The sequence below is a fragment of the Glycine soja genome, chromosome 9 (genome assembly GCF_004193775.1).
Source record: "Glycine soja cultivar W05 chromosome 9, ASM419377v2, whole genome shotgun sequence".
Lineage (NCBI taxonomy): Eukaryota > Viridiplantae > Streptophyta > Magnoliopsida > Fabales > Fabaceae > Glycine > Glycine soja.
In genome coordinates, this window is record NC_041010.1 from 38,858,117 (window position 1) to 38,885,240 (window position 27,124).

At 32.7% G+C, this 27,124-nt stretch overlaps 3 protein-coding genes across 5 annotated transcripts; all 3 read left to right on the forward strand.

The window, feature by feature from the left end:
• Nucleotides 1-571: 571 nt before the first annotated feature.
• LOC114368797 (uncharacterized PKHD-type hydroxylase At1g22950-like) lies at nt 572-7,824 on the forward strand. Of its 2 annotated transcripts, XM_028326054.1 has the most exons (9): nt 575-1,014; nt 2,962-3,009; nt 4,349-4,525; nt 4,659-4,809; nt 4,934-5,020; nt 5,327-5,451; nt 6,270-6,388; nt 6,571-6,682; nt 7,404-7,824. In XM_028326054.1, exons 1-9 carry the CDS (start codon nt 730-732, stop codon nt 7,437-7,439), a joined length of 1,140 nt encoding a protein of 379 aa, XP_028181855.1. In that variant the 5' UTR covers nt 575-729; the 3' UTR covers nt 7,440-7,824. The 2 variants fall into 2 exon arrangements, 1 of the variants encoding a protein (XP_028181855.1); XR_003657420.1 differs by lacking the exon at nt 7,404-7,824 and having other exon boundaries at nt 572-1,014; nt 6,227-6,388; nt 6,571-6,588.
• A 3,205-nt stretch (nt 7,825-11,029) lies between these two features.
• On the forward strand, nt 11,030-13,325 carry LOC114368798. The gene is made up of 3 exons (XM_028326055.1): nt 11,030-11,684; nt 12,314-12,499; nt 12,616-13,325. Exons 1-3 carry the CDS (start codon nt 11,262-11,264, stop codon nt 12,898-12,900), a joined length of 894 nt encoding a protein of 297 aa, XP_028181856.1. The 5' UTR covers nt 11,030-11,261; the 3' UTR covers nt 12,901-13,325.
• Nucleotides 13,326-18,531: 5,206 nt separating this feature from the next.
• On the forward strand, nt 18,532-25,147 carry LOC114368799 (nuclear poly(A) polymerase 1). 2 transcript variants are annotated; one of them, XM_028326056.1, is made up of 13 exons: nt 18,532-18,635; nt 18,782-19,402; nt 19,496-19,573; nt 19,738-19,845; nt 20,175-20,237; nt 20,328-20,489; nt 21,436-21,549; nt 21,644-21,706; nt 21,816-22,145; nt 22,760-22,924; nt 23,086-24,039; nt 24,734-24,804; nt 24,935-25,147. In XM_028326056.1, exons 2-13 carry the CDS (start codon nt 19,283-19,285, stop codon nt 24,978-24,980), a joined length of 2,274 nt encoding a protein of 757 aa, XP_028181857.1. In that variant the 5' UTR covers nt 18,532-18,635; nt 18,782-19,282; the 3' UTR covers nt 24,981-25,147. The 2 variants fall into 2 exon arrangements, with proteins under 2 accessions (XP_028181857.1, XP_028181858.1); XM_028326057.1 differs by having other exon boundaries at nt 18,534-18,635; nt 18,740-19,402.
• Nucleotides 25,148-27,124: the final 1,977 nt, after the last annotated feature.

Here is a 27,124-nt window from a genome sequence, read left to right on the forward strand (position 1 = left end):
ACTGAATTTAATTTTTAATAATTTTGAAATTGAAAAAAAAAAAATCACCTCGATCGAGATGTAAGTTAATTAAGAGTATAATATTCCTAATATCAAACATCATCTTTCCTGTAAAAAAACACATCACCTTAATAGTTTTGAATAATAATAATAATAATAATAATAATAATAATAATGGATATAAACAACGTAAATAAAACAACATTTCATTTTTGAGTTTAATTTTTGTGTATTATCGATGTAATTTTTTATATTTTCTAATATTAACCAATTAAAAATAAATTTAAAAACTTATTACATATAGTAATTCATAATTAAACTTATTTCATTATTCTACATCATTGCTTGTCACCTCAAAAAAAAAAAAAAATACAATCATTGCTTGTCACCTTCAAAAAAACAAATCATTGCGTGTCTGTTGTCTCCAATTTTATTTCATTCGGACCGTAACTGATTCTGTTCGCATGACACAGACAACCATAAAATTCGCATTAACATATTAATTTTTTTTTTGTCATAAATACACATATTCATTTATAAAACTTGTAGTACTATAAAAAAAATATTCATTTATAAAACCCAATCACTTTACTTTATTCTCACTTTCTTCGCCCAACACAGCAAAACCCTAATTTCCAACTCCGATTTCGTTTCTCCTCCGAAAACACCCTAATTTCCCCTTCGCTCTTCCCCATGACCACCGCGTAGTTTGCTTCCCCCACTCCGAAAATGTCGCTCCAGGGAAGCGACCGCCGCGATGCACCATCTTCGGGCAGCGCCGGCGGAAACGGCGCCGTGGCGGCGGCAGCGGCGAGCCTGAGGCTGCGGCTGAACCCTAACAAGGAGCACAAGCCCGACGGGTACGAGGACATGCAATTGGATTTCAGCCCTAACATTTTCAGCTCGCTGGAGAGGTACCTGCCTCCGAGCATGCTCAACGTGCCGCGTGACGAGAAGGCCAATTTCATGCGCGAGATTCTCCTCAAGTATCTGCCCCTCGGGGAACGCAACAGAGTGTGTTTTCTGATTTTTTCCCCTAAAGTGTTCCTTCACTGTTAATCGCTGTTCTGTGTGTTTGACTTGTTTTTCGGTTTTAAATGTTTGTTTATTTGGAAGATGGAAGAAAATTAGGTGATAGATTGCGTTTTTAGTTTTGGTTGGGTGAATTTCGTAACTTGTTTGTCAAGTTAGCCTAGTTGCATGAATGGGAAGAAATGTTGATAGTTTGTGTTAGCAGTAGAATGGTTTTCTTACCAATGGGTGTGGGGTTTAGTGAAAGAGGCTAGCTCCTTTCGACATGGATTGCTTCTACATGAGGATATACGTGGAAAACAAAAAAAAAGTAGAATGATTTCTTAGGCCAGTGATTTAATTTGACTCAAAATGACTCATTTACCCCTGTTGCAAGTATGTTTTGTTAGAGACAGTGTTATCAAAACTGGCTTGGACTTGTTGGTCAAACTAGGAACCGGACATATCTCGGGTTTGAGTAGCTAGTTAGATTTGAAATGTAATGGCCCAGTAGAAATCAGTTTGACTCAGCTGGTTTAGCAGGAAACCGGCAACTTGATGGTTTGCAATAAACTGGGCGTTTCTGTAAAATTTTTTTAAAAAACATATACTTGCTGCAACTGTGTGCACTTCCTTGTTGGAAGTGCACCACCGCATAGAGAGCAACAGCAGAGAGAGAAAAGAAACAGATAACAGGAGGGAGACAGTGAAATGTAATGGCCCAGTAGAAATCAGTTTGACTCAGCTGGTTTAAGAGGAAACCGGCAACTTGATGGTTCACAATAAACTGGGCGTTCCTGTAAATTTTTTTTAAAAAAATATCCTTGCTGTAACTGTGTGCTCTTCCTTGTTGGAAGTTTGCCGCCGCAAAGAGAGCAACAGCAGAGACAGAAAAGAAACAGATAACAGGAGGGAGACAGTGAAAATAGATAGAGGAAGACAATACACTCTAATAATGCATGTTTTCTCTCTGTAAATGACTTGACTGTGAGCAATAGTGAGGAAGAATGGAAGGGAGACAGTGAAAATAGGAAGAGACAGTGAGACGTGAAAAGGGAGAAAGGGAAACGCGAGGCTAGTGAGCATTGTGGATGGAGCCTTTTTCTTTACATAAGTAAAAGTAACCCTTTGCATTAGTCTTTTAAGGTTTCTCAAGCAAATGTGCTGCTTCATGACCCCAAGCCCACAATGACTAAATTATTCTATTCATTTGGGCTCCCTTATTCGACTACTTAATTATTATAAATCTCTCTATTCAGATAAATATTTTCTTATATTATTAATCACATGATTATAAAAATTCTCTATATGTTTTTTTTCTAAACAATCATTGGTTCCCTAGGCTTGGAATTCTAATTCTTGTGTGCTAGAAATAATTTGAGACAGGAAGCTTCAGGGGGAATAAAAATATTTGTGCTATTCTGTGACATTTTGGTTGTCAGTTTTTCTATAGTGTCACTAAATGATCTATGTCTGGTTAGTGAGCTGGACATGGCTTTACAAAGTGTAAAACCCTGCCAAATTTCCAATGTTGGGGATGATATCAATGTTTTAGATACTTTTCTATGTTAGTGAAAAACAAAATGAAATTCTGAATATTATTGAGGTTAGGATGATGGGGAGGAAGAGAGCAACTCATGCTGAGAATGAGAAGTTTTAATAACATTTGCAAGCTGTAGTGGTTTAGTAACTTTCCTTTTGTTATATTTATGGACAGGGAAGTTGAAGTGCCTTTGGAAAATTTTCCATTTCTGTTAATAACTGTATATTTGGTTCAACTTATTTTGAAAAATAAATGCATATTTTTGCCAGCTGTCTGAGAGAATTTTTGAAAAATAAGTGATTACTTCTGAAAAAATAATCTTTGTCATCATCATTATTACCACACTCTTGTGGCTTTTTGTTATTTTACTACATAGTTATATGATAGTTTCTATGTTATTTTGGCAGGCTCAAAAGCATAGAGAATATAGAGAGAGGATAATAGCAAATTATCAGGTATGTAGTAAGTAGTAACCGAATATTAACGTGTTTTACAGTTCATCTTGGCTGCTTTTTTGGCCCGAAATTACTTTATGAGACCACTCATCCTAAGAGAGAATGAGTAATCTCATAAAGTAATTTCTTAAATAAAAAAAGCATATATAATAACTGTAATAGCTAAATCTAATGATGAATCCAACTTCCTAATTTAGACAACCTTTAATGTTAGCAGATCTTCAATACTCGAAATATAGAACATCCTGAACTGTAGTTATCAATCATGTACAGTGTCCATCCAATGCTGTTTACACCACTATTGCCTCATGAAGGGTAAAGCCCCATTTTGCCCCCATTTTTCACCTCTTCCAACCCTAATTATATAATGGTCTCGTCATTTCCTCAACTTATGTTTTTATCAGAAAATTGTAAATTCTCCATTGTTCGTTTCCAATCATTATTCACTTCGAAGCAAGCCTCAGTAACCCTTTTGTTGCCATTGATCCCTGCTACTCAATCTCTACCATACACACTTTACCCTGTCCACATCCCTCTGTCCAGCTTGCAATTCTTATTCATTTGTTTTACCCTCTGTTCTGCTACTCAATACCCACCTTTCTATTTTTTTTTTTTTCCTTTTAATAATGAGATTGTGTTTTAAGTTTTGATATTTTTATTTTTCATTTATACGTACATAGTATAAATTATGTATATTGAATTTATAATCCTTGGAATGACAGCCTTCCTGCTACCCACTATGATGTTTTTGGTGCCATCCGCTCCATGCTGCTATTTGGGATTGATAACAAGGCCCTGAACCAAACTAAAACTTTCAATCCTCATAATGAGATTAACATTAATCTTTCTCTTGCTGTATATGCTTGCCATTGATATGATGCAATTCTCTCCAGTGTAAGGATTAAATTTCTATCAAGAAAGTAAACAGAAAATGTCAGCGCGTAAATAATCTAATGAACACTTGTCACTTTTGCATGTGCTAGAGACTTGGCCCCTTCCCCCAGCCCCTGATGTCATGCCACTCCCTTAATGAAACACATTAGGGAACCTGCAGTTTAAAGAATATCTAGACATAGGTTAATTATTACTTGTTGAGATCCATCCAAATTTGTGCAAAAAGAAATATAATAGTAATTAAATCTCCTTCATTTGTGTTTCTGCTGTTGGGAAGGTGCTCAATATTCATTCAAAGGAAATAAGAAATATTAATCTTAAAACATTGTGTTTATATTTCTGATGTGAAGTATGATAATCAATAGCACTCTTTCCCTGGTCTCTTCTACCTCCTTTCTCGTATTTTTATAGCGAAACTTACAGTTTTTTGAACACAATTTTGCAGCCTCTACATCGGGAGTTGTACTCTGTGGATCCTGCTACATTCTTTGTCCCCACATTTCTGAGAGCAATTAATGATAATACGGAACAAAGTATTAGAAGTATAGTGTCTGAGCCCTCTCCAGGCATTTTTATATTTGACATATTTCAGACCCACTTTTGTGAGTTATTGCTATCTGAGGTACTTCATCATTTTAACTATCATTACCTATGATACAAGCAGTATCTCATCTTTTAAATTGGAAATTGTAAGCAGATGGCTGTTTGTATACTTATGTTTTGTGTATGTTAAAATGTATTTGTGGTCTCCCTAGATTGAAAATTTTGAGAAGTGGGTGAATGAAACTAAATTTCGGATCATGCGTCCGAATACAATGAATAAATTTGGTGCTGTACTTGATGACTTTGGACTTGAAACAATGCTTGACAAGCTTATGGAAGGTTTTATCCGTCCTTTATCTAGAGGTAAATGAAGACTGGATTATAATATCATGGTGATTTGACTGAATCTATTTGTACTTTAGAAATGATTAGCTATTTTTTTCATTCTTACAAGGCATGTTCAGTCACTTAATTGTTTGTTATACAGTCTTCTTTGCAGAAGTTGGCGGGTCAACCCTGGATTCTCATCATGGTTTTGTTGTAGAATATGGTAAAGATAGAGATGTTGACTTGGGTATGACTTCTGCTGGATCTGTATTTGTTTTATCATTCCATAGGTCATGTGCATAATATTTAGTAAGTGAACCTACATCATGGTATTATTATAACTATGGAGCTTTGTGGTTAATAATAATTCAGACAACTTAATACTTCTTTTGAATTTTCAAATTCATACTAAGCTTGGATAGAGACCATAAATGCTTTATTATTGGTGACATATTTTGATGGTGCTGGGTTCATATTATATGCTGGTTAATACAGCTGCATTTCTGATGTTAATATGTCTGATATTGTACAACTAAGAGTCTTGCATCTGCAGGTTTCCATGTGGATGACTCAGAAGTAACCTTAAATGTTTGTTTGGGTAAGCAATTTTCTGGAGGGGAATTGTTTTTTCGGGGCATACGATGTGAGAAACATGTAAATACTGGAACTCATTCAGAGGTAAGTCATGGTGATTGAATAATAAAGTTAGATAGGTTTTAGGAAGATTTCGTGCTTATATATTTTTTTCATCACTGTAAGTGTATGTTGGTTTACTGTAAATCAGCAAGAAGCATTGACACCTTCTGTGCCTCAAGTAGCAAGTTGTCCTCCGTGCTTTAGGTGTTACCTTTGGGCACCTTTTACTATACTGGCCATTTATCTATTTTGAAATATGTATGCTTGCTAAATACTAATATGTTATTGCCCTAGGTACAGTCATATGTGCATGAGAAGAAAATAATCAAATTTAAAATTTTTGGGAGATTATATATTGATCCTTATGAAGTGTGGGATTGGTTTAGTTTACAACCTGAGCCCTTACAACAATAACTTGTGAATTAAAAAATAATGCTCTTCATGTCGTGTGTTATACAAGTAGGACTGAGAATTGGTGCATATGTAATTGTATGTTTTTTCTTTTGAGGAGTGCTAGGATCACACTCTCCAACACACTTTTTCTAACACGTTGGTTAAAATTTCTTGAACATTAAATAAGCTGTGGGACCCACATTTTAAAAATGATTTTCAATAAATTTCAACCAATAAGAGTGTGTTCCTAGCATTTCTCGTTTCTGTTTAGCTTTAGTGGTATATATTTGTTTTTAATTGTGAAAGCAAATCCAAATGATTGTTTATTTTGGGTTCATATTTTGTTCCAATGAAGTTAGTTAGTGTTGTCTGTTTACTATTGTAAGGAAGTTTATGGACCATTGCTTCTTGCTATTTCTCATAGGTGGTTGTACACTTTTTTTATGGAGTCCGTTATTTGAAAGCAGGAGATCTTTGATTATTCTCATGTCCTTGGACGAGCTGTCCTTCATCGTGGTCGTCATCGCCATGGAGCTAGAGCTACAACATCTGGTAATCGGGTCAACCTACTTCTATGGTGCAGAAGGTGATTTCACTTGTTGCTTGATTTCATTGCTTCTTCAATTTGTCTAATGATTTTTGGAGTTGTTTGCTTCATATTAAATTACTCTGGCCTATCCACTAGTTTCAGAAGTCACAACCGTCACTATTTCTCTGTTCATTTCTTCCCTGACTAAATTAATATGAATTTGTATTATGTCATTGTAGTTCTGTCTTTAGAGAGATGAAAAGGTATCAAAAAGATTTCTCCAACTGGTGTGGCGAGTGCAATCGTGAGAAAAAGGAAAGGCAGCGCTCCACAGTTGCTGCTACCAAATTGGTAAGTTTTTATGTTATCTGAATGTTTCATGCATGTGCATTACATTCTGGGAAGATGATGTAAGTTTGATGTATGAACACTTGTTCACTTGACTTCCAACCTTGTCATCAATATCGACAGTCTTGGCAAATTGCTCCTAGCCTGCTAGCTGCTACCAAAAGAATAATACTTTTGAATTACTAGAAATACAGAGGAACTCTAAACTGTGTGAAACTTGTGTTGAAATTTAGGAGTATAAAAGAACAACTGAATAAGAATTCAAATTCATAAAGTCGAAATTGTGTTCCTATGGTAATGTGGGGTTTAGTCAGATATTTGAAGTTTACGGAGTCAAGAAAATTGGACTTTGCAAGTTTTCATGGCGAGAAGGCGATGGAGTATATATGGAGTGGTGAATTGGTAGAGCTAGAGCCAGATGTGACATTTGCAAGCACGATCTCTGTTATCATGTGGCTGTTGCAGTGTGCGGTTTTTGAATAAATATGATTGTGTGAATTCAAAGTCGGGATTTTGTGTAATTGGCTTGTGTGAAATGTACCACGTTACCCAAGAATAAGTTATTTTAAAGGTCAATTAGCAGTACACCAATATTTATATTATTTTTCATCCTCTTGATAGAAGCTATGCTGACTTAAGTTTGTTCTTGTACAGTATATACTTGGAAATACATAGCTGAGGTTGCAGAATATAAGTATATAACTCTGATCTTGTGGTATTACAGGATTTGTTCAGGAGGCAAGGTGAATCCACTGCATAATCTGTTTTGCTCAGTGGATGATTGTAAAATGTACCTGCAATCATTTGTCAATACAAATAAGCTATGATTCCTGATCCAGGTGTATGTACAAGGTGCTCTATTGAGATAGTTTTCTTCAAGTAAGCTTTGGATTTTTCGTTAAAAACTGTGCTGTTTGTTCGATGCCTATTTATTGTATTTGAATAAGGGGGGAGCTGGTTGTGTTATGTAAGCTGGTTTAATGCTCAGACATTTATTTTTTTGGCATAAAACCGCGGAATCATGTCATGAAATGTAGGTTTAGACTGTAATTAATGTATGCTGAAATCTTAGGTTCATTGACTATTGTAGCATATTGTTTCCTTTCCAATATGTAAGTACTGCATTTTCCGTTCTTTTAAAAAAATAATGTCTGAGGGTGAGCTGGTTGTGTTATGTAAGCTGGTTTAATGCTCAGACATTTATTTTTTTGGCATAAAACCGCGGAATCATGTCATGAAATGTAGGTTTAGACTGTAATTAATGTATGCTGGAATCTTAGGTTCATTGACTATTGTAGCATATAGTTTCCTTTCCAATATGTAAGTGCTGCATTTTCCGTTCTTTAAAAATAAATAATGGCAGAGGGTGAGCCATGGATAAATGGTAAGGTTGTTCTTGTCCTTTAACCTGTTTGTTTTAGCTTTTAAAAAAGGTGATTTCTTGTTTAGAGACATTAAGTAAAGTTATTTTTGTTTAGTTTTAAAATTATGAAATGACTCATTTTAAAATATAATTACAAATGCATTATAAATAAGTATTTAAAGTGTTTTTTTTTCTTTTAAAATGATTATAAATTTGGTTGTTTTTAAATTTTTGTTTTTTAAATTTTAGTTAAATCAATTAAAAATTCATTACAACGGAGGAAAAAACTTTATTGTTTGGTTTGATTTTAGGAAGATAAAGCAGTCTACCCAAAATAAGTAAAGATCATTACAACGAACCTTTTTTTCTCTGAACTAAATCACTTTCGATATTGATCATTAGTTTAAGAGATAAAGGTTTATGCCAAAAAAGAGATAAATGATTTGTTTATTTATTATTCTTGAAAACCATTTTGTTTTTTGCTATTTGTTTTTGGTTTTAAATAAGAAAACAAAAATTTGTTGAATAAGAATAATAATCTATCGTTTTCAGTTTTTTAAATAAAACAACACGACATATTTAAGGTTTTTTTAGTTTTTATTTTTTGTTATTTATATTCTTTTTTTATACTATCTTATTTTCTTCCGCCACTTTTACTATCTATTGTGTAAAAATTAATTTTTAAAAACTAAAAGTCAAAAGTGCAATCAAACACGCACAAATTATCAGTGACGTGTGTAGGCTTTGTCGGTTGCATGTTTATTCATATGTAATTCTATATCTTTTACAATTTTAATATATTAGTAATCATTTATTAAGAAAATAAAGAATTAAGTATTTTAGTCCTATTAACGAGAGTCCTAAATCAATATATAAAGTTATTTTTTATTTATTAAAAATGACAGTGAGAGTATATTAAAAAACTGAATAATATTATTTTCTGTAAAAATTTTATTCTTTTAGCTGAATAACATTATTTCCTGTAAAAATTTTATTCTTTTAGTTCCTTAATCTGGGTTCAAGTTTTATATTTTTAACATTTACAATTTTTATTTATTTAAAATTAAGAGAGTAAATAAAAATTTATTTATTATTTGTTATTTGTTTAATATTACCATTTAGAAAATATTAAATAATAAAATAAAAAATTAAATTTTTTATATATAATATACAGTAATATTTAATTATAATTAGAATTATTAATTTATATACCCGCTTTTATTGATATCTGTAATGTTGATGTGGCTGTCGTCGGTTCACTGCTTCCTAACTTGTTCCTCTTCAGTCTTCACTTCTCAACCATTTCCATTTCTTTATTCTTCCCATGTGCTAGCTCTGTCCCTTTTTTTAAAATGTATTATTTCTATCTTTTAAACTACTGTATTTATTTAATTGATAAAAACTACTGTATTTTTTTTTTTCTCTTTTAGTAAAGCATAAATGTTCTTTAACACCAACATTCAACTCCACGAGACAAACGGTTACTAACCACTAATGCATTCTTTTAATAATACAATAACAATAATTCTCGCACATTTATTTATTACTACTGCCTTTTATATAGCCACTGGAGTCGGTTATAAAGTACTAACACGTGGATATAAGGTAGGAATGTAGGACTAAATACATTTTTTTTAGAGAAGGACTAGGATACATGACTTTGTAAAGAAAAAAGAACAAATTTATGAACCATCATTGTTCTTTAATCTTTAGAACCGAAAACTAATGATGAGTTGCAAATTTGGTTGACTTTAATTATCAATCTTTCAAGATAATTTTTTTTTGTCATAATACATTAAAATTATATTAAAAATTTATATTAGAAAATATGTTTTCTATAAACTTTACAAGAGAGAAATTTCATGGATGGATGTTGAATACCTCATTGTTTGGTTATTGTTCATTAGGATGACTTTTTATTTCTTCCTTTTTTTCCTTATTTAATTTTTTCATTGCTTAAATATAATAAAAATAAGTTAATTTTTTGAAAATATTTTCTTTTATCTTGATTTAATTTTTAGCACTATTCAAACTTTACATATAAAGAATTATATTTTTCAACATTTTGTGTTCAATTATAATAAAAATAGAATAAATAATGTAAAATATTTTTTACATTATTATCTAATCACACAATTTGTGAATCGGGAATGATAAATCTTCTTTTACAATAATTAGTTTTTTCATAATATATGAAATATTTGTTGATTTTTTAAAAAAATTTCGATTGGCTTCTTTAATGAACTTTATCCTTTTAATTACACATTTTTTTTAAGTGAACATACTTGTATTATTTCATAAGAAATGCGATCAACAATACAATGAGGAACACCATAATAAAAGTGATTAGTTGATCCTCTGTTGCTCTAACTAGATTATGAGCAATAGAGTTTTGCTTGTCTCCTTACATGACAAACTTTAAAGTTTGATAAATCCTGAAGAAATTAGCGACATTGACTAATGATTACATGATCCCTTGCACTTGTACTAACACCGTTAATCACAAGCTCACAATCTGTTTCTATTATTAATTCATCAACGTCCAAATCCTTTAGCCACAACAAAGCTATAGTTTCACCTTCATGTGGTTGTGCCTCCCAATTACACTTAAATTTATAAAACCTTTGTTTCGTTTGACCTAAAGTATATGGAGTAAAAACATTTTTTTTTTCCTAAAAAAAAGAATTTTTTGAAACATAAATTAAGAAACTATAAAGAATTATTTATTTTTATTAGAATACACAAAATTAAATTAATTATAACTTTTTCTACATTCTCCTATAATTTTGATAATAGATATTTTTCATCTGCAAAAAAATAATAATAAATATTTTTATTTTTTAATTCCCTGACAATCCACGAATGGAAGTGATTAGGAGCAAGACGAATAAAACAATACAGTTGTAAATTGTAATGCAATCAAAAACTTGCTGATGACATAACACAGAGTCGTTGGTTCCATGCCGCTGTACTTTACTAAAAAATACAACATGTGTCACATTCAACCTCAAATCTCCAGTTGTCCAGATTCTCCCTTCCAGTGCATAAATCATCATTAATAATCTCACTTCATTAGTTCATTCAGACACGCATGTGCAACCATTAGCCAATAACCAAACCCCCCAACACACATATCAGAACACACAGCACAACACAGTTCAAGTTTCTCGTTTCCCTAAACAGATCCTAACAACACAACACAAACACGGAGAAACAAAAATGCACGCAAAGACAGACTCAGAGGTAACAAGCCTCGCCGCGTCTTCCCCCACGCGCTCCCCTCCACGCCGTCCTCTTTACTACGTTCAGTCTCCCTCGCGAGATTCTCACGACGGCGAGAAAACCGCAACGACGTCGTTTCACTCCACGCCCGTTCTCAGCCCCTCTGCTTCCCCTCCTCACTCGCGCCACTCCTCTTCCACGCGCTTCTCGAAGAAGGACCATAGCCATAGTCTTAAGCCGTGGAAGCAAATCGATGTTATTGAAGAAGAAGGGCTTCTTCAAGGGGATGATCGCCGCAACGGGCTTCCACGTCGGTGCTACTTTCTTGCTTTCGTTGTTGGGTTTTTGGTTCTCTTCTCGTTCTTCTCGCTTATCCTTTGGGGGGCTAGTAGACCCATGAAGCCCAAGATCACCATCAGGGTACGTGTTTTTCTTTCTTTCTTTTTTCTTAGCTTCACGATCCTTGGTTTGAGTTTTTCAGGATGGGAAGTGAGGTGGGTGTTGATCAAGTTTGAGTTTTTAGGATGGAATCTAAGATGGGTCGTGTTTGAGTTTTCGTTTTTCGGGTGAAATATGAACCGGGGCTTGATTGGTTTTTCGATTTTGGGATGAATTATGAAGTAGGTCCTGATCAATTTGGCGTTTTTAGGATGAAATCTGAATTGGCTCTTGATCGTTTTTTCGTTTTTAGGATGAAATCTGAACTGGGTCTTGTTCGATTTTTCGTTTTTAGAATGAGATATGAACCGAGTCTTGATCAATTTTGAATTTTTAGGATGAAATCTGAACTGGGTTTTGATTTATCTTTTCATTTTTACAATGAAAAGATATGAGCTGAGTTTTAATAGTTCTTAATTAATTTCAGATTAAAATGAACTGGGTCTTTAGATCAATTTCGTGTTTTTGAAATGAAATCCAAAGTGGACCTAGTTCGATTTGCCATTTTTGGAAGGAAATATGAACTAGTTCTTGATTAATCTCATTTTTTCAGGATGAAATTTTAAGTGGGTCTACACGATGATTTATTTGATTTTTTGGGCATTTTGCAGAGCATAACGTTTGATCATGTAAGGGTCCAAGCTGGTTCGGATGCAACAGGGGTAGCCACCGATATGATCACATTGAATTCCACTTTGAAATTCACATACCGCAACACAGGCACATTTTTTGGGGTCCATGTCACATCCACACCCGTGGAACTTTCTTATTCAGACATTGTAATTGCTGCGGGAAATGTAAGATCCATGAACAACAACACACACTACACATCCTAGTGTAGTAAGTAGTATAGTACAATACAAACATGTTAGATGTTTCGCTTTTTTTCTAACATTGGAATTGGTTGTTGCAGTTGAAGAAGTTTTATCAATCTAGGAGGAGCCAAAGATTGCTGAGTGTATCAGTGATGGGTAACAAGATCCCTCTATATGGAAGTGGTGCTAGCCTAAGTAGCACAACGGGTGTGCCAACACTGCCTGTGCCATTGAACCTCAACTTTGTGCTACGATCTAGGGCTTATGTGCTTGGGAAATTGGTGAAGCCTAAGTACTACAAAACCATTAAATGTTCCATCACATTGGATCCCAAAAAGCTCAATGCTGCTATTTCCCTCAAGAAATCTTGCACATATGATTAATATGCATATGATGGAGAACAAGTGGAATGCACATGTAAAAGAATTATTTGAAGAAAAAAAATTAATAAAAATATTATTTTATGATTAATGTGTTCTTTTGATGTGAGGAAAGAAATGGTACAGCTCAGAGGGAAGTGTGACAAGGACGCGTTTTTGGAAATGTTTTGCTGCCCAAGTTGCCTCAAATTGCGGAAAGACAAAGACATGCATGTTGGGTTCGGTAGAGAAATGTAATCTTCTGATTGATCATTTCATGAAGACTTTTTTTGTGTTGATTTAATTATTTGTGCGATTTTAATTTATTAATTGTAAAAGTGACAGGTAATTTGAATTCATTCAGTTTCAAAGTTGTAATTGCATCTTTCTCCATGTAATTATGGTGTAATTATAGCCATATAAATTTCGCTTTTTGTAATTTAGTTCCATGGTGAGGGTGCATGTTCAGGATCAAGTCAACGGGTCGGGTCAGGAATTGATTTCTTTCACTATGCTTTTCAAAATTAACATTATTCTTACGTTAATTTGTAGAAAAAAATTGAAAACAAAAATATTAAACACAAGTGATGGTTGGATAGATCGGTAAGTGTATCAAATTGTTCAAAGTAGTAAAGTAAAATAGAAATAAGTGTTGACACTTTATTTGTACTTAGATTGATGTATATTCAAATTTCAAGTCTTTAATGAATTGATTTAAAGAGATGAAAAATTAAAAGTAAAATGATATAAAATTAAACTAATTTTCTAAAGAAAAACAAACACTTTGAGGGTTGTGATGTAAAGGTTGATTTATTGTGCAAATATGTTGGAGTCTAGCTTACCAAAACTATTCTCGATGTAATGTTAATGATTTTTCTCTATTTAATATTATTTCAATTTTTTAATACACCTATTCACATACTCTAGCCATGATCCCTCAAGTGAAAGAGCCTAATTTATGTAATCTTTCTCCTAATTCATTAAGAGAATAAATTAAGTAAATTGCGTTAGAATTAGAGATGCATAAAATAGGTTAAACAATATCATTCTATCCTTATATATGAATCATTTAAATGTTCTTTCTCAATTCTTAGAAGATAAACATTTCTCAATGTCTAAATCCTAGAACAGATACACAAATATGAGTGATTAGACCACAATCAATAATATTAAGCACAAAAAAGGCAATAAAAATTAAAATTGCATTAAATAGATAATAGAAAAGAAATTACATCATGAGCGTTTGGTTGCTAGGCTCCCAACAATAGGGGGTTTAGCTTCTCATTATAATGAGAGACTTTACACTTGCGAGAGATTGATGGGGATGGAAGAAGATAGAGAGGGATGGAGATGAAGGGTATAAATGGCTCCTAAAGGTTGGTTTTCCCTATTTGGGAAACTCTAATTTCGTGGTTATTCAATGTGAAGCTTTATGTCTCGGTGTGTCTTTTTCCTTTGCCTCTTCTTCTTTTTATAGGTGAAGTCACTTAAAATATACGCAACCTCGCGCAAAGCGCGATTGCCGTGCTTAGCGGGTGAGTTAGTGGTCACGCGCATAGCACACTACTCACGCTATGCGCACCTTCATGTGATATTTGGTTTTTCCATGTGACTTCTGTGCGCCAGGAGAGTGCTGTGCGCTTAGCGAAACTTTTCAGATCTTTAACTTTTCTTCCAAGCTTTATTCCTTAGCAAATATAACACCAAAACACTATAAATTTCCCAATTTAAACACTTGCTAGTCAAGAATTTGAATGATGTTAAAAATTTTCATTATTCACACAAAAAATAAGCAATAAAAGAGAGGAAATCTAACAATTTTTGTATGATTTAATCATCAAATATACCTATGTACAATAGTTATCAAACTCCCCCAAATTTAAAGTTTTATTTGTCCTTAAGCAAAAGTAAACTAATTACACTAAGAATAAGTTCAAAGTTTACCAATCACATTTCATGAGATAACTGTATAACATTCCAAAAAGCTTCATTGGTCAATTCTTAAGTTCACAATTGTCATAAGTTCATGAAAGGAGCACGAAAAGGATGCACTTCGAGATGAATCAGTTAGCAAGTATGACAAATCACACAGAGGATTCACCAAATTTCATTCCTCACAAGGCTAGTATTTCTCTCAATATCACAAGTATTTTGGATATGAGTGTTTCAATTACAACAACTAAATAGTAAAATACCCAACTTTGCACATCATCTCAGTCAATGCAATCATACACACACAATGTGGATCACTAAGGACTTTATCAGGTTTGTAATGTGGTTGGGCTAACAAATAAATCATGATTTTTCTTGGATTCAAAGTTTAGGATCTAGGAGAGTATTCGCTTCCCCAATTCTTGACAAACCATAACTCAATTTTTTTTTCACTACACCAACCTTATTGTTTTGCTACTCTTTTCAGCACAACCACTTTTCTTTGATTATGGTTACCTCTAACTTTTATTCCTCAAAATAACAATTTTTTTTTTAATTTTTGAACGCTTTATCAAACACACTCTAAAGCTGACAAGTCTAGAATATTACATTTAACCTAGTTATAAAAATTGTCTCTAATGAGAATCAGTAGTTTGGCTAGTTCAAGCCTTATGTTAGATAGAGTATGTTATATATTAACCCATGTGATCGATATGAATTGAATGATTTTCCAGTTAACTCGTCAATTTTGTGACTCATCCCAGTTTACGTGATATTTGTGTTTATTGTGTGTTGTCCAAGACATCGAACTTGTTGCCTTGCTTGACCCAATATATTGTCAAAGCTGCAAAGGTGCAAGGAACCTACTTTGTGCGTTATTCAAGGACCATGTCAATTGTTGCTTCAATAATGAAAAGAAACATAAACAAATACAATTGTTGGGTCAATCTTGTGCCCTTAGAGCTTAGACTTAATACCTAACAACATATGTGGAGAAAGAAATGAAACAATTTTTGCTAATAACTATCCTTTCATTATCCCTGGTAAATATAGTATTGGTGTCCTTGTTGAAAACATTTGTCGAGCCATTCAATACAGGTATCATGTGGTCTCCCCCACCCTCAAGATGGATAAAAATTAGCACATATTTAGATGCAAATTCGAATGAGCAACTTGCAAGTTTGCAGTTCCAAATTGGGAGGGTAAGGCTATAAAGAGTGAATCTAGAATACCTCAATCAAAAGAATCATCTTTAGCCAAAACACTATAGGTTAGAGCCAAATCCAAAAGAGTGTTTGTAAACACCTTTATATAAGGAGCCTTAATAGAAGATATCCCAAAAGATGTAGTGTCGATTCATTTAGGATAAAGGGAAGAACTTAGAAGATTAATCAAGGGATTACTGCTTTTGAATTTTTAAGTGAACACAAGTGTTGTGAGTCTAGTAGCAATTGCTACTGATGGTGTGAAGCCTAAAAAGACTTTTTGAAAGAATACTTGGGTAAAGCTTAGAGAGGCTTTTTGAAAGAGTACTTGGAAGAACATGTAGAAGCTTAAAGAATATTGAGTGAAACCTGCAGAGGTTTAGAATACTTACTGTGGTGTTGCATGTCGAGGCAAACAAAGAATATTGAGTGAAACTTGCAAAGGTTTAGAATACTAGGGGCAGGAGTCTCCGAAGGCTTCAAAAGAAAGAATACCATAGTTGCTGCTTAGTCTTAGTGGAAAAAATTTATAGGTGCAGGTATTGAACATAACACAAGTTGGGATAAATGGGTATAATTTCACCGTGTGTTGTATCCTTGTATCCTTCTTTACTACTTCTTATTTATTTTTAACCATTTTATACTTGTCTTTAGTTTTGAAAAACCTTGTTTTACAAAAGCTTAATTTTGATGTTTTATATATCCAAAGGTTTTTACAAAACAATTTTAAAGCTTAGAAGCAACATCTATCTTGTATGAGAAAAGTGAAAACTAGAATGTGTTAGAAAGCAAAATCTGTGATCTTAAAGGTAACTTTTGAAGCAATATCTTAAAGTTTTAACTTGGAGTTCAAACATTAGATTATCATTTTATCCAAGAGTTCAAGAAAAAAAATCCTTGCTCTAAAAAAAACTTCATATTTTCAAACAAGAAGCTTGAGAATGAAAAATCAAAAGCAAGTGTTTGTGTGTAGAAAAAAATATAATAAATTCGAATATCTATTCAATCTTCTTTTAGTAATCAATTGATCTACTTTAATGTTCAATATCTAAATAATTGAATAAGAACTTAAAAAAATAATAATATAATCTCTAACATTTTTGTACATACAAATGTACACGTCTGGATAAGATTATGACTTATGTTTTTACTTGTGACAATGCTATTTTCAAACTAAAGGAACAAAAATTTATAATTTGATAATAAATAATTACCATACTAATAAAACGTGCCATGCCAATGATCTGAATTTATTAAATGTTGATTGCCCCAACACCATTAGAGAAAAAATAAATAAAGAATTGTATTTATATTTGAACATTGATTTGTTTTATATATATATATATATATATATATATATATATATATATATATATATATATATATATATATATATATATATATATGTCCTTGCGTACCTAACTGAAAAATTTATAGTTTAATTGTGTTTCATGATTTTACACTTTATCCTAAACCCAAAATTTACTTTCATGGACGTATTATTTTCTCAAGAATCAAGATTGATTGATCAATCAGGTTACAAAAATTATTGATTAATAATACATTTATAATTGTGAAGCTTCCTAATGCCATCTCCATATGGCAATGACATTAGTGGAGATGCCATTATGTTACACTGGCATTAGGGGAGTCATAAAGGAATAAACTTAGGTCAGTGGTGGCGGTAGTCGAGTTTAGCAAGTGATTTTTGTTTATGCTTGTTGAAAGAGAACTGAGATTGACATGCATTTATACTGTTTCAATTTTTAATTTCATCCTTTTGATTCATCCAACAATTCATATTCTTACTGGAAAAAGGATGAAGATGAAATCTTCAGTAGATGATCGAGTTGCATCTTGAAGTATCAAACATAAAAAGAAGAGGACCGATAAACGTGCACCCCAAATTGAGTTGGTTTGAGATTTAAGAAGAAAAAAAAAAAAAACGAGAGATGAGGTTAATTTGGTGTTAAATGGTGTAGAGATGAAAGGATAGGTAATCTAAATGGTGTTAAATGGTTGAAATCTCTCATTAATAAAATTAACAAATTAATTATTAATATTTATCAATAAAAAAGAAAAAAAAACTTAGAAAAAGAAAATAATATATTTAATATGTAATCTAAAACAATCTTAATATGATCACATGTTCGACTGTCAACAAACATCAATCTAAAATATCAAACTTAATTATTAAGAAAACTAAAAAAAGGCCAAATATCAAGATTTATTAAATTTACTCCTTTTTTTTTTATCATTATAGTCATTATATTTTAAATTCTCTATGAATTCTAAATTCTATTTCTATTTGTATTAATTTCATTAAATATAAATAAATAAAAATCAAATATTTTTTTTTTTGAAAATTCAACTGATATTTTCAATTATTTTATTTTCCATTTTTTCTATCTTATTAAAAAAAAGAAAAAAAAATTCTTACACAAAGTAATAGAAAAAAAATATTTATTATATTATTCTTTTTATCTTCATAAATTATATTTAAAAAAGAATATGTAACCAATGCATGCAACAGAAAAATCTCTGTATCTTCATCATTGTCCAAAGCGTTTCACCAACACCAAGCTGTTACCGAAACCACATCCACGCTTTCTCTTTCTCTCCGTAAGTCTTCTCCTCTCTCTCTCTCTCTCTCTCTCTCTCTCTCTAATCTTTATCTCTATCTATCTTTCTGAAATGTTTATTCATTTATTTAATTAACTCTATAGGTTTATGAATAATAATTGAATATATATATTCTGCAATTGAAGCTTTTGAGGTTCAATTAGACTATGGTGGGAGTGGTGCACCCTCAACAATTCATCAAGTTGAAGCTTTTTCAGTTCTGATTCATCTGGGTCTCGCGATTGCTCGGTGCTGATTTAGTATTTTAGGGTTTCAAATTTAGAGAAGCCCCATAGAAGCTTTGTACTCTGTCTATGTTCTCTTTTGCAATGAAATGCTTCTGGGTGGCCTTGTAATTTCTTGTTTCGTGTTTTTGTGGTCTAAGTTCACTGCTTTGAACGTTTCCCCCAAATAGTGTACAATCGACAATTATCATGGCGTTGCTATAGTGTTCTTTTTTTTTTTTTTCCTTTTAATTTTTTCCTCTTCTTGTACTATCATCTTGTTTTTATTTGATTTTGTTGGGAAAAAAAATGAAAAATATGATCAATAACTGATAACTCTCACAGCTGCTCCCTATCGTTGAAAAAAAAAGAAGATATTATACTATAAAAAAAGGAAAAAAAAACTTTGTCAATTGTTTGTTCATGGGGATCCCTGGATTGAGCAATCAGAATAATGGGCAGCAAAGATTAGGCATAACTGAGCCCATTTCATTGGCTGGACCAACTGAGGATGATGTGATCAAGACGCGTGAACTTGAGAAGGTTCTGTTTGTACTTAATTGTGAATTCATATATGTATATTTTGGAGTTTTTCTAAGTGTTACATTATGCTGATTCTGGAATCTGGGTGTTCAGTACTTGCAAGGTGTTGGATTGTACGAGAGTCAGGAGGAGGCTGTGGGAAGGGAGGAAGTGCTTGGCAGGCTGGACCAGGTTGAATTTGTTTGTGTTTAATGCAATTTCAAATAACGACTTGGAAATGTAGTCCTAGGACTGGGAGAGCCTCCCTTCATCATAACAAAAAAAAGTACTTGGAATTGTAGTATACATCCTTATGAATATTTTTGTTTTGATTGTACTGTTGTGATATGAATTAGATTGTGAAGATTTGGGTTAAGAACATCAGCCGGGCAAAGGGGTTCAATGAACAACTAGTGCATGAAGCAAACGCCAAGATTTTTACCTTCGGCTCTTATCGGTTAGGGGTATGGATCTGTTCTTATCTTCCAATCTTTCTCATTTTGTGCATATACACACTTTAAGTTTTCCTTGCATTTTTATTGTATCCTAGCATATAGTGCCTATTGGAGAAAGCATGTATCTCGGAGAGTTAGGATAGCATTGTCTTCAGATGGCATGTTTTTTCTTTAGATGATATCTTCTTTTCTTTGTTTACATCTGATAAAACCTCGTAAAGTTCAAAATAGTAGATTTTTTCAAACATATGCTGTTGTGTAATGTAATCAAATCATGCTATATGAACTTTTCCTTTGTGTTTATTATTTTACTGAACTTTTCACTCCAAATCTTGTAGGTGCATGGTCCTGGAGCTGATATAGATACCCTTTGTGTGGGACCTAGACATGCATCCAGAGATGTATGATAATTCTTGCCATTTTATTTTTTAAATATAGGTTTTTCTGGTCATATCTCCTATCAGCTAAAGTTGTTATTAAATGTGCCTCAGGAAGATTTCTTTGGTGAGCTACAGAAGATGCTATCTGAGATGCAAGAAGTAACAGAATTGCACCCTGTGCCTGATGCTCATGTGCCTGTGATGAAATTCAAGTTTAATGGAGTTTCTGTTGATCTCCTGTATGCAAGATTAGCGTTGTGGGTTATTCCTGATGTAAGCGATTTATATTTTAAGCAGAAACAAACAACTTTGTTTTAGATACAATTCTTGTTCCTTTTGTTCCTGTTTATGTCCTCTCTCCATATCTCCTTTCCTGGTGTTGGGGATATGTGGTTTTTTAGACAATTTGACAGCATTCTAATTTAAAGATATTATATGAGAGATGCTTGGAGTTTTAAATGTCATTTTGATAGCCATCCTATTTTGCTCCCTGAACTGTTACTGGATTAAAGATTAGTAGGTTCTTCATCAGTGAGGTATTATAGAAACAGTTTTTGACTCAATTGTAGAACATTTAGGGTGTGTCTGATTGTGTTTATGTTTTCTAGTTTGTAAAAACTATTTTATAAAACAATTTTTGAAATCTAACTTTTAGAAAGTAGAAGTAGGGGAAGTAGATTTGAGGGTGCAAGGAGCAACTTGAGTCATAGAAAACTTGAGTAAAAAACCAAAACAACTTAGAGATATTATGGTTTTTTATCTTAAAAACTGAGAGTTTTGATAACAATTTTCAAAAACTACTCTTATCATTTTTTTTTGTTCGCTTTTGTTTTCAAAAAGAGAAAATAGTTTTCATAAACAGGAAACAAATAGATCCTTAGGGTCTATTTACTTTGAGAAAAAAATTTGTTTTCACTTTAATTAAAAAAAAGTCTCCTTGTTTCACTTTGTTCCCTGTTCTTAAAAGTTTTTACAGGAAACAGTGAAACCAATTTTTTTTTATTGTTTTCGCTAAGTCATATGCAAACTTTTAAAAACTGGAAACTGAAAACATTTTCTGAAACCAAACAGCCCCTTAGTTTCCTTTGCATATTAAACTTCTACAGTTTTGTATTCATCTCCTTTGCCCCATTTGTTTTGTTCAGGCTTTATGAATCTAAAGTGTAAATTGTTTCTTACCTTTTGTTTACCATTTAGTAATGCTGGATTTTTTGTGCAGGATTTAGATATATCACAGGAATCAATATTACAAAATGTTGACGAACAAACTGTTCTTAGTCTAAATGGTTGTAGAGTAACTGATCAGGTCCTGCGATTGGTTCCAAATATTCAGGTGATGGATATAAAGTTTATGCTTCCATAGATTGTTGTGTTCAGATTTTCTATGACATTCTTATCATTGATTGCATTCTTTTTCTGAAGTGCAGACCTTTCGCACGACATTGAGATGCATGAGGTTTTGGGCCAAGCGTCGTGGTGTATATTCCAATGTATGACATATCTGCATGGGATGGCTTATTCGCTGTTCTAAATTTGTTCTCTATTACTTGATATGTTCTGCTGATTTTCCTAATTCATCTATTGCTATTACTTGGGCAGGTTGCAGGTTTTCTTGGTGGTATAAACCTGGCATTGCTTGTTGCTCGAATATGCCAGTTATATCCTAATGCACTTCCTAATATGTTAGTATCTCGATTCTTTAGGGTATATACTCAATGGCGATGGCCAAATCCAGTCATGCTTTGTGCTATTGAAGAAGGATCTCTTGGACTATCAGTTTGGGATCCAAGAAGAAATCCTAAGGATAGATATCATCTAATGCCTATAATTACTCCTGCTTATCCTTGTATGAACTCCACTTACAATGTGACATCAAGTACATTGCGTGTTATGTCAGATGAGTTTCGAAGGGGAAGTGAAATATGTGAGGTATGATTTGATGATTTAAAAATGTTTTCATTTTGGAAAATTCTGGAAAATCTCTATCAAGTTGTCTAGTTTGGTGTATATGAAGTTTGAAAATTGAAATATTTTTGGTTAAAGGTTGTCCTTTTCTTGTTTTATCCCATGATCAGATGATTTGGCAGTGGGGCCGTATATTGAAGTTATGCTAGATATCTTAGGTTAATTTTACTTGTTTAGTAGGTTTGCCTCGTCTTTTGACAAAATGATAATTTCCTAGTTGTAACTTCTGTCATAATGCACTTGTGTTCTTCCTCTGTTTTTTTGTGTTCCATGACAGAAAATTTTGGTTCTTATAGGTAAATAGATGGGTTTACATTTCTACCAAAATGAAATACTTTTACGAGTATTGAAGTTTTTATTAAACGAGTGATTGTTAGATGAAATAAGGCTTGGATGTTGGTTGGTTAAAGTTTTCATAAATGGATTGCATGACATTATGGGGGAAGCAACTATTTCCTATAGGAATTTTGATATGTTTCTGGCTTTGATTCTTGTTAATGATAATTTTTTTTGTTGTATTTTGTATTTCTTACTTTGATATTTGGTTCGCTTCAATTTTATGTTTCTGGTATTTGTAGGCTATGGAGGCTAGCAAGGCTGATTGGGATACTCTTTTTGAGCCTTATCCCTTTTTTGAATCATACAAGAATTATCTACAGATAGATATAACAGCAGAGAATGCAGATGACCTTAGACAATGGAAAGGTTGGGTTGAGTCTCGTCTCCGCCAGTTGACATTGAAGGTATAGCACTGTATAATTTATATTTTATTGTTTGTTATGTCACATTTTCTCTTCCCCCCCACCTTTTTGAATTTAGGAGGTTGCATGCGACCTTTTTGTATTTTCTGACTTTCTGTTTCTAATTCGTATATAACTAATTTGGTTGTCCTTTAAACTTCTAGATTGAGAGGCACACTTATGGTATGCTTCAATGTCATCCACATCCTGGTGAATTCTCAGACAATTCTAGACCCTTTCACCACTGTTACTTTATGGGTCTGCAGCGTAAGCAAGGAGTTCCAGTGAATGAAGGTGAACAGTTTGATATAAGGCTAACTGTTGAAGAATTTAAACATTCTGTCAATGCTTACACTCTATGGAAACCTGGAATGAATATCCATGTGTCCCATGTGAAACGCCGTAACATTCCTAACTACATATTTCCTGGTGGTGTCCGACCTACCTTCCCATCAAAAGTAACTGCCGAGAATAAACAAAGTTCCAAATCAAGGGTTCCTGGCCATGGTCAAGCTGAAAAGCCTCAAGGAGGTAAAACAGTTGTAGTTGGAGCAGATGATGTAAGGAAGAGAAAGAGATCAGAGGACATAATGGATAATAACCCAAGGAATTCCAAGTCCCCTGTATCTTTAGCTCCCCCCAGCAGGGAAGTTAATGAGGATATATCTCCTATTAGTGCTTCAAGTTCTTGTTCTATGAAATTTGATGAATCAGAAGTCAATAGTATTGGTGGACAAAAGAGCGAGAAACCTTGTCTGAATTCTCCAGGGGAGATTCCTTCTGGGGATAGTGGGACCAATGGATCAGTGACAAACAACCAACAAGTGAACCCCGTACTTGCAGCTGCTGATACATCTAATTCTAAAGAAGAAGAAAAGCTAGCCATTGAAAAGATTATGTCCGGTCCGTATGATGCACATCAAGCCTTTCCAGAAGAACCTGAAGAGCTTGAAGACGATACTCAGTATAAAAATCAAGACAAAGATTCTGGTGGGAACATGAAAAACAACATGGAATCTTTACTCTCAAAGCCTGCAGTGGCAGAAGAGCCAGTTATTTCTAAGGAAATTACTTGTTCAACTCATTTATTCTCCAATGAGATCTTGGAGGAGCTTGAGGTTAGCCTCTTTTTATCCTTAAATTCGGAAAAAATATCCTTGCAGATTCTTCAATAAAATGTTATGCAGCCATTGTATATTGTAGATATCAGACTTCCCTAAATTGCTTGTTATTATCTGTGCTGTGCTAATGTTGCTCAAAACTCGGTCCAATCTACATAGGAGCTGCAATTTCTTGGACTTGTTTTCAGTCTCCGCCCCCTGTAGTACATGTGCATGCACAATGTCTGGTTGTCTCTGTTGGCTGTTTTTTCGTTTTTATTACTATATTTTAGAGGGAATTTGGTTGAAATTTTCTTCAATGGTGTGCAGTACAAGTATGGTAAGAAAGCAGCAATATGTTAATACACAAATATATGTTGAGGTTATCTGGACTTCATATAGATCATATGACCTATCACATAAATCTGACAGGTTCCTTTATGAATTTTTAGACGACGGTGCTAAATTGGCATATGTTCCTGTTACTTTATCCAAGCTATAACATAATAAGCTGGATTATATTTCTCGGCTTCTGTTTTCTTGCTCCCTCTCATCCCGAATATGCATTTGTTATTACTTAGATTTTTTCTGGATCAATCCTATACATTACAGTAGCATGTTTATCAATATTTCAAAGTTATTTTTACCATACACTAGTATTAAGAAATTGATGTGGTTCTGACTATTCTTGTTCTCTTCCTTTTGACAAAAGCCTGCTGAGCTATCAGCACCATTGTTAAGTGGGCCTCCTGCACCTTTACCAATGAAGAAGCCGCTTATCAGGTAAGACAATATCAAGGATTAATATTGTACTTGTCATGGTTTTCATATTCCTAATTTTGCCTGAGACTTGTTTTGGTGTTTTGGTTAACGTGTTTAATTTGGTTTGTTCTTGTTGACTCATTATTTGCAGGTTGAACTTCACCTCCTTAGGCAAAGCTGCTGACAAAAGTGCTTAAGCTGCAACTAGCTGATTTATGTAAAATTGACATTTCTAGTTCCTTGTTTATTTATGTAATAATTATGATGCAGTAAATAAACCTGAGCTAGAAAAGCCATCAATTTTCATTGATATGTACATGAGAATATGTTGCACCGGCAAAATAAAACAGATTTTGATGAGTTATGTGGGGTCTATATTAGCATAAAGTTCTGGGAAATGTTTCTTTTCTTTCACATTAACAACTGAATCATTAAAATTTGACAGATTTTATGATTGATTGGTTATTTCTTATGTTTAAATACATTTTTGGTCTATCTAGTCTATCTTAGTCTCGGTTTTGGTTCTTATACTTTTTAAAAAGTGTGGATTTTGGTTCTTGTATTTTACAAGTTTAGGTTTTGGTCTTTATATTTTTGTTTTATTTTTGGCTTTTATAACTTTATTTTATTCAAAGTTTCACTCTTTAAAATATACCAAATATTAATTGAAGTATGTTCTAAGAAAGAATGTCTATTAAATCTGTTTCTTACTATCTCTGCAAGTGGTTGATTATTAGTAGTTAAGCACTTTAGTCCTCTTAACAAAAAGTAAAAAATTATAGGGACCAAAAATTAAGAGGACCAAAATAAAAAAAGTCAAAATTCAGAGATCTAAATGAAAATAACTTGATATATTATAGGCACTAAATAACTATTTAAGATGACTTTATAAAACGTTTACTTCTATTTACTTTTGTTTTGATAATTTTTTTGTTGGTTACTAGAGTATTTCATTACTTGTTTAATTTTTTTTACTCCCCATTAGTGTATTTGAAGTGTTTTTGAATGCTTAAATTTTATAAATTTGATTTAAATAGGTTAATAATATAAGTGTTTTGTTTATCCTCTTAATTTTTGGTTCTTATAATTTTTAATTTTGATCTGTTTTGGTCCTTGTAATTTTTTTCGTTAGACTTGATAGGCAAATTTAACCGCAGGGACCAAAATCAAACAATTTTTTTACAGGGAAAAAAATAAAAACAAAAACATAAATGATTAAAATCAAAGAGCCCCTATTTTATATGGCCTAAAATGTTATTTAAGTCATTATTTAATTATATGTTTATTAATATAATTTAGACTATATGATTTTTTTAATCTTTTATATTTTAATTAAGCATTTTTAAAATTATAGAAATTTAGTCTTATTGTATATTTTGTTTATATAAAATTCTCAAATTATTATTATCATCATCTTAATATTAAGAATTTATCGTGGATTTCATATATGAAATAGCTTTAAAAATTTAAAATTAATAATTTAGTGAAAATTTGAAGATTTTATAGGATGTGAAATTAGAAATTAAAGAGGATCTAATGCAACGTAAGACAAACTTCATCATCCAGAAGTTTTCCACACAACCATACAGGCTCTCCCTACGAACATGAATTTTTCAAGATTAACCGCATAACTAAGTAGATCACTCAATCCTTCTACCACTAATAAGAATAGCAAAGGACTAAGAAGGTTTCCTTCCTTCAGACCTTTCTGATTATTGATGTTTATGCGGGACAACCATTAATAAGTATCCAAAGAACACACAGGCTTGAATCCAAACCCTTCTTTTGTCATTTTACCTAAATTGCCCCAAAATATAACTTAGGAGAAACTTCAATTTATTGAGTCATAAGTCTTCAATTAAACACTTTTTAATTAGATAATTTCTTTACTAGATCGATCACCTTATTAATCGCCATTGCATGTTTACAATATGCCTCTTTGAGACAAATTAAGATGTGTAGACTACTTCCTAGAAGTAATAGAGTACATTATCAATCTTAGCCCAGATGCTATAACTTTTGCAACAATCCAACATATGCTTCTCAAGTTGCTACTTGGAAAGGGTATGAAAATGAATACCTTGTAGTTGAGGCCAAGCCAAAAAAGAACCCAAATAGAGGGCTAAAAAGTAAGTCTTCACTCTTGATACTCAACACACCTTTCACCCATTTTCATCAACTAGCAAGGTTGAAATTTGATTTGTCTTTTTCTTCGATTTGATACATGCATGGAAGAACTTTGTATTATCATCTCCTTTTAGCCACCTGTCTTTTCTTATTTTTTTGAAGTAGGAGAATTTATACTTCTTTAGTTCAACTTTCTCAGTTGAAAGACCTTCTT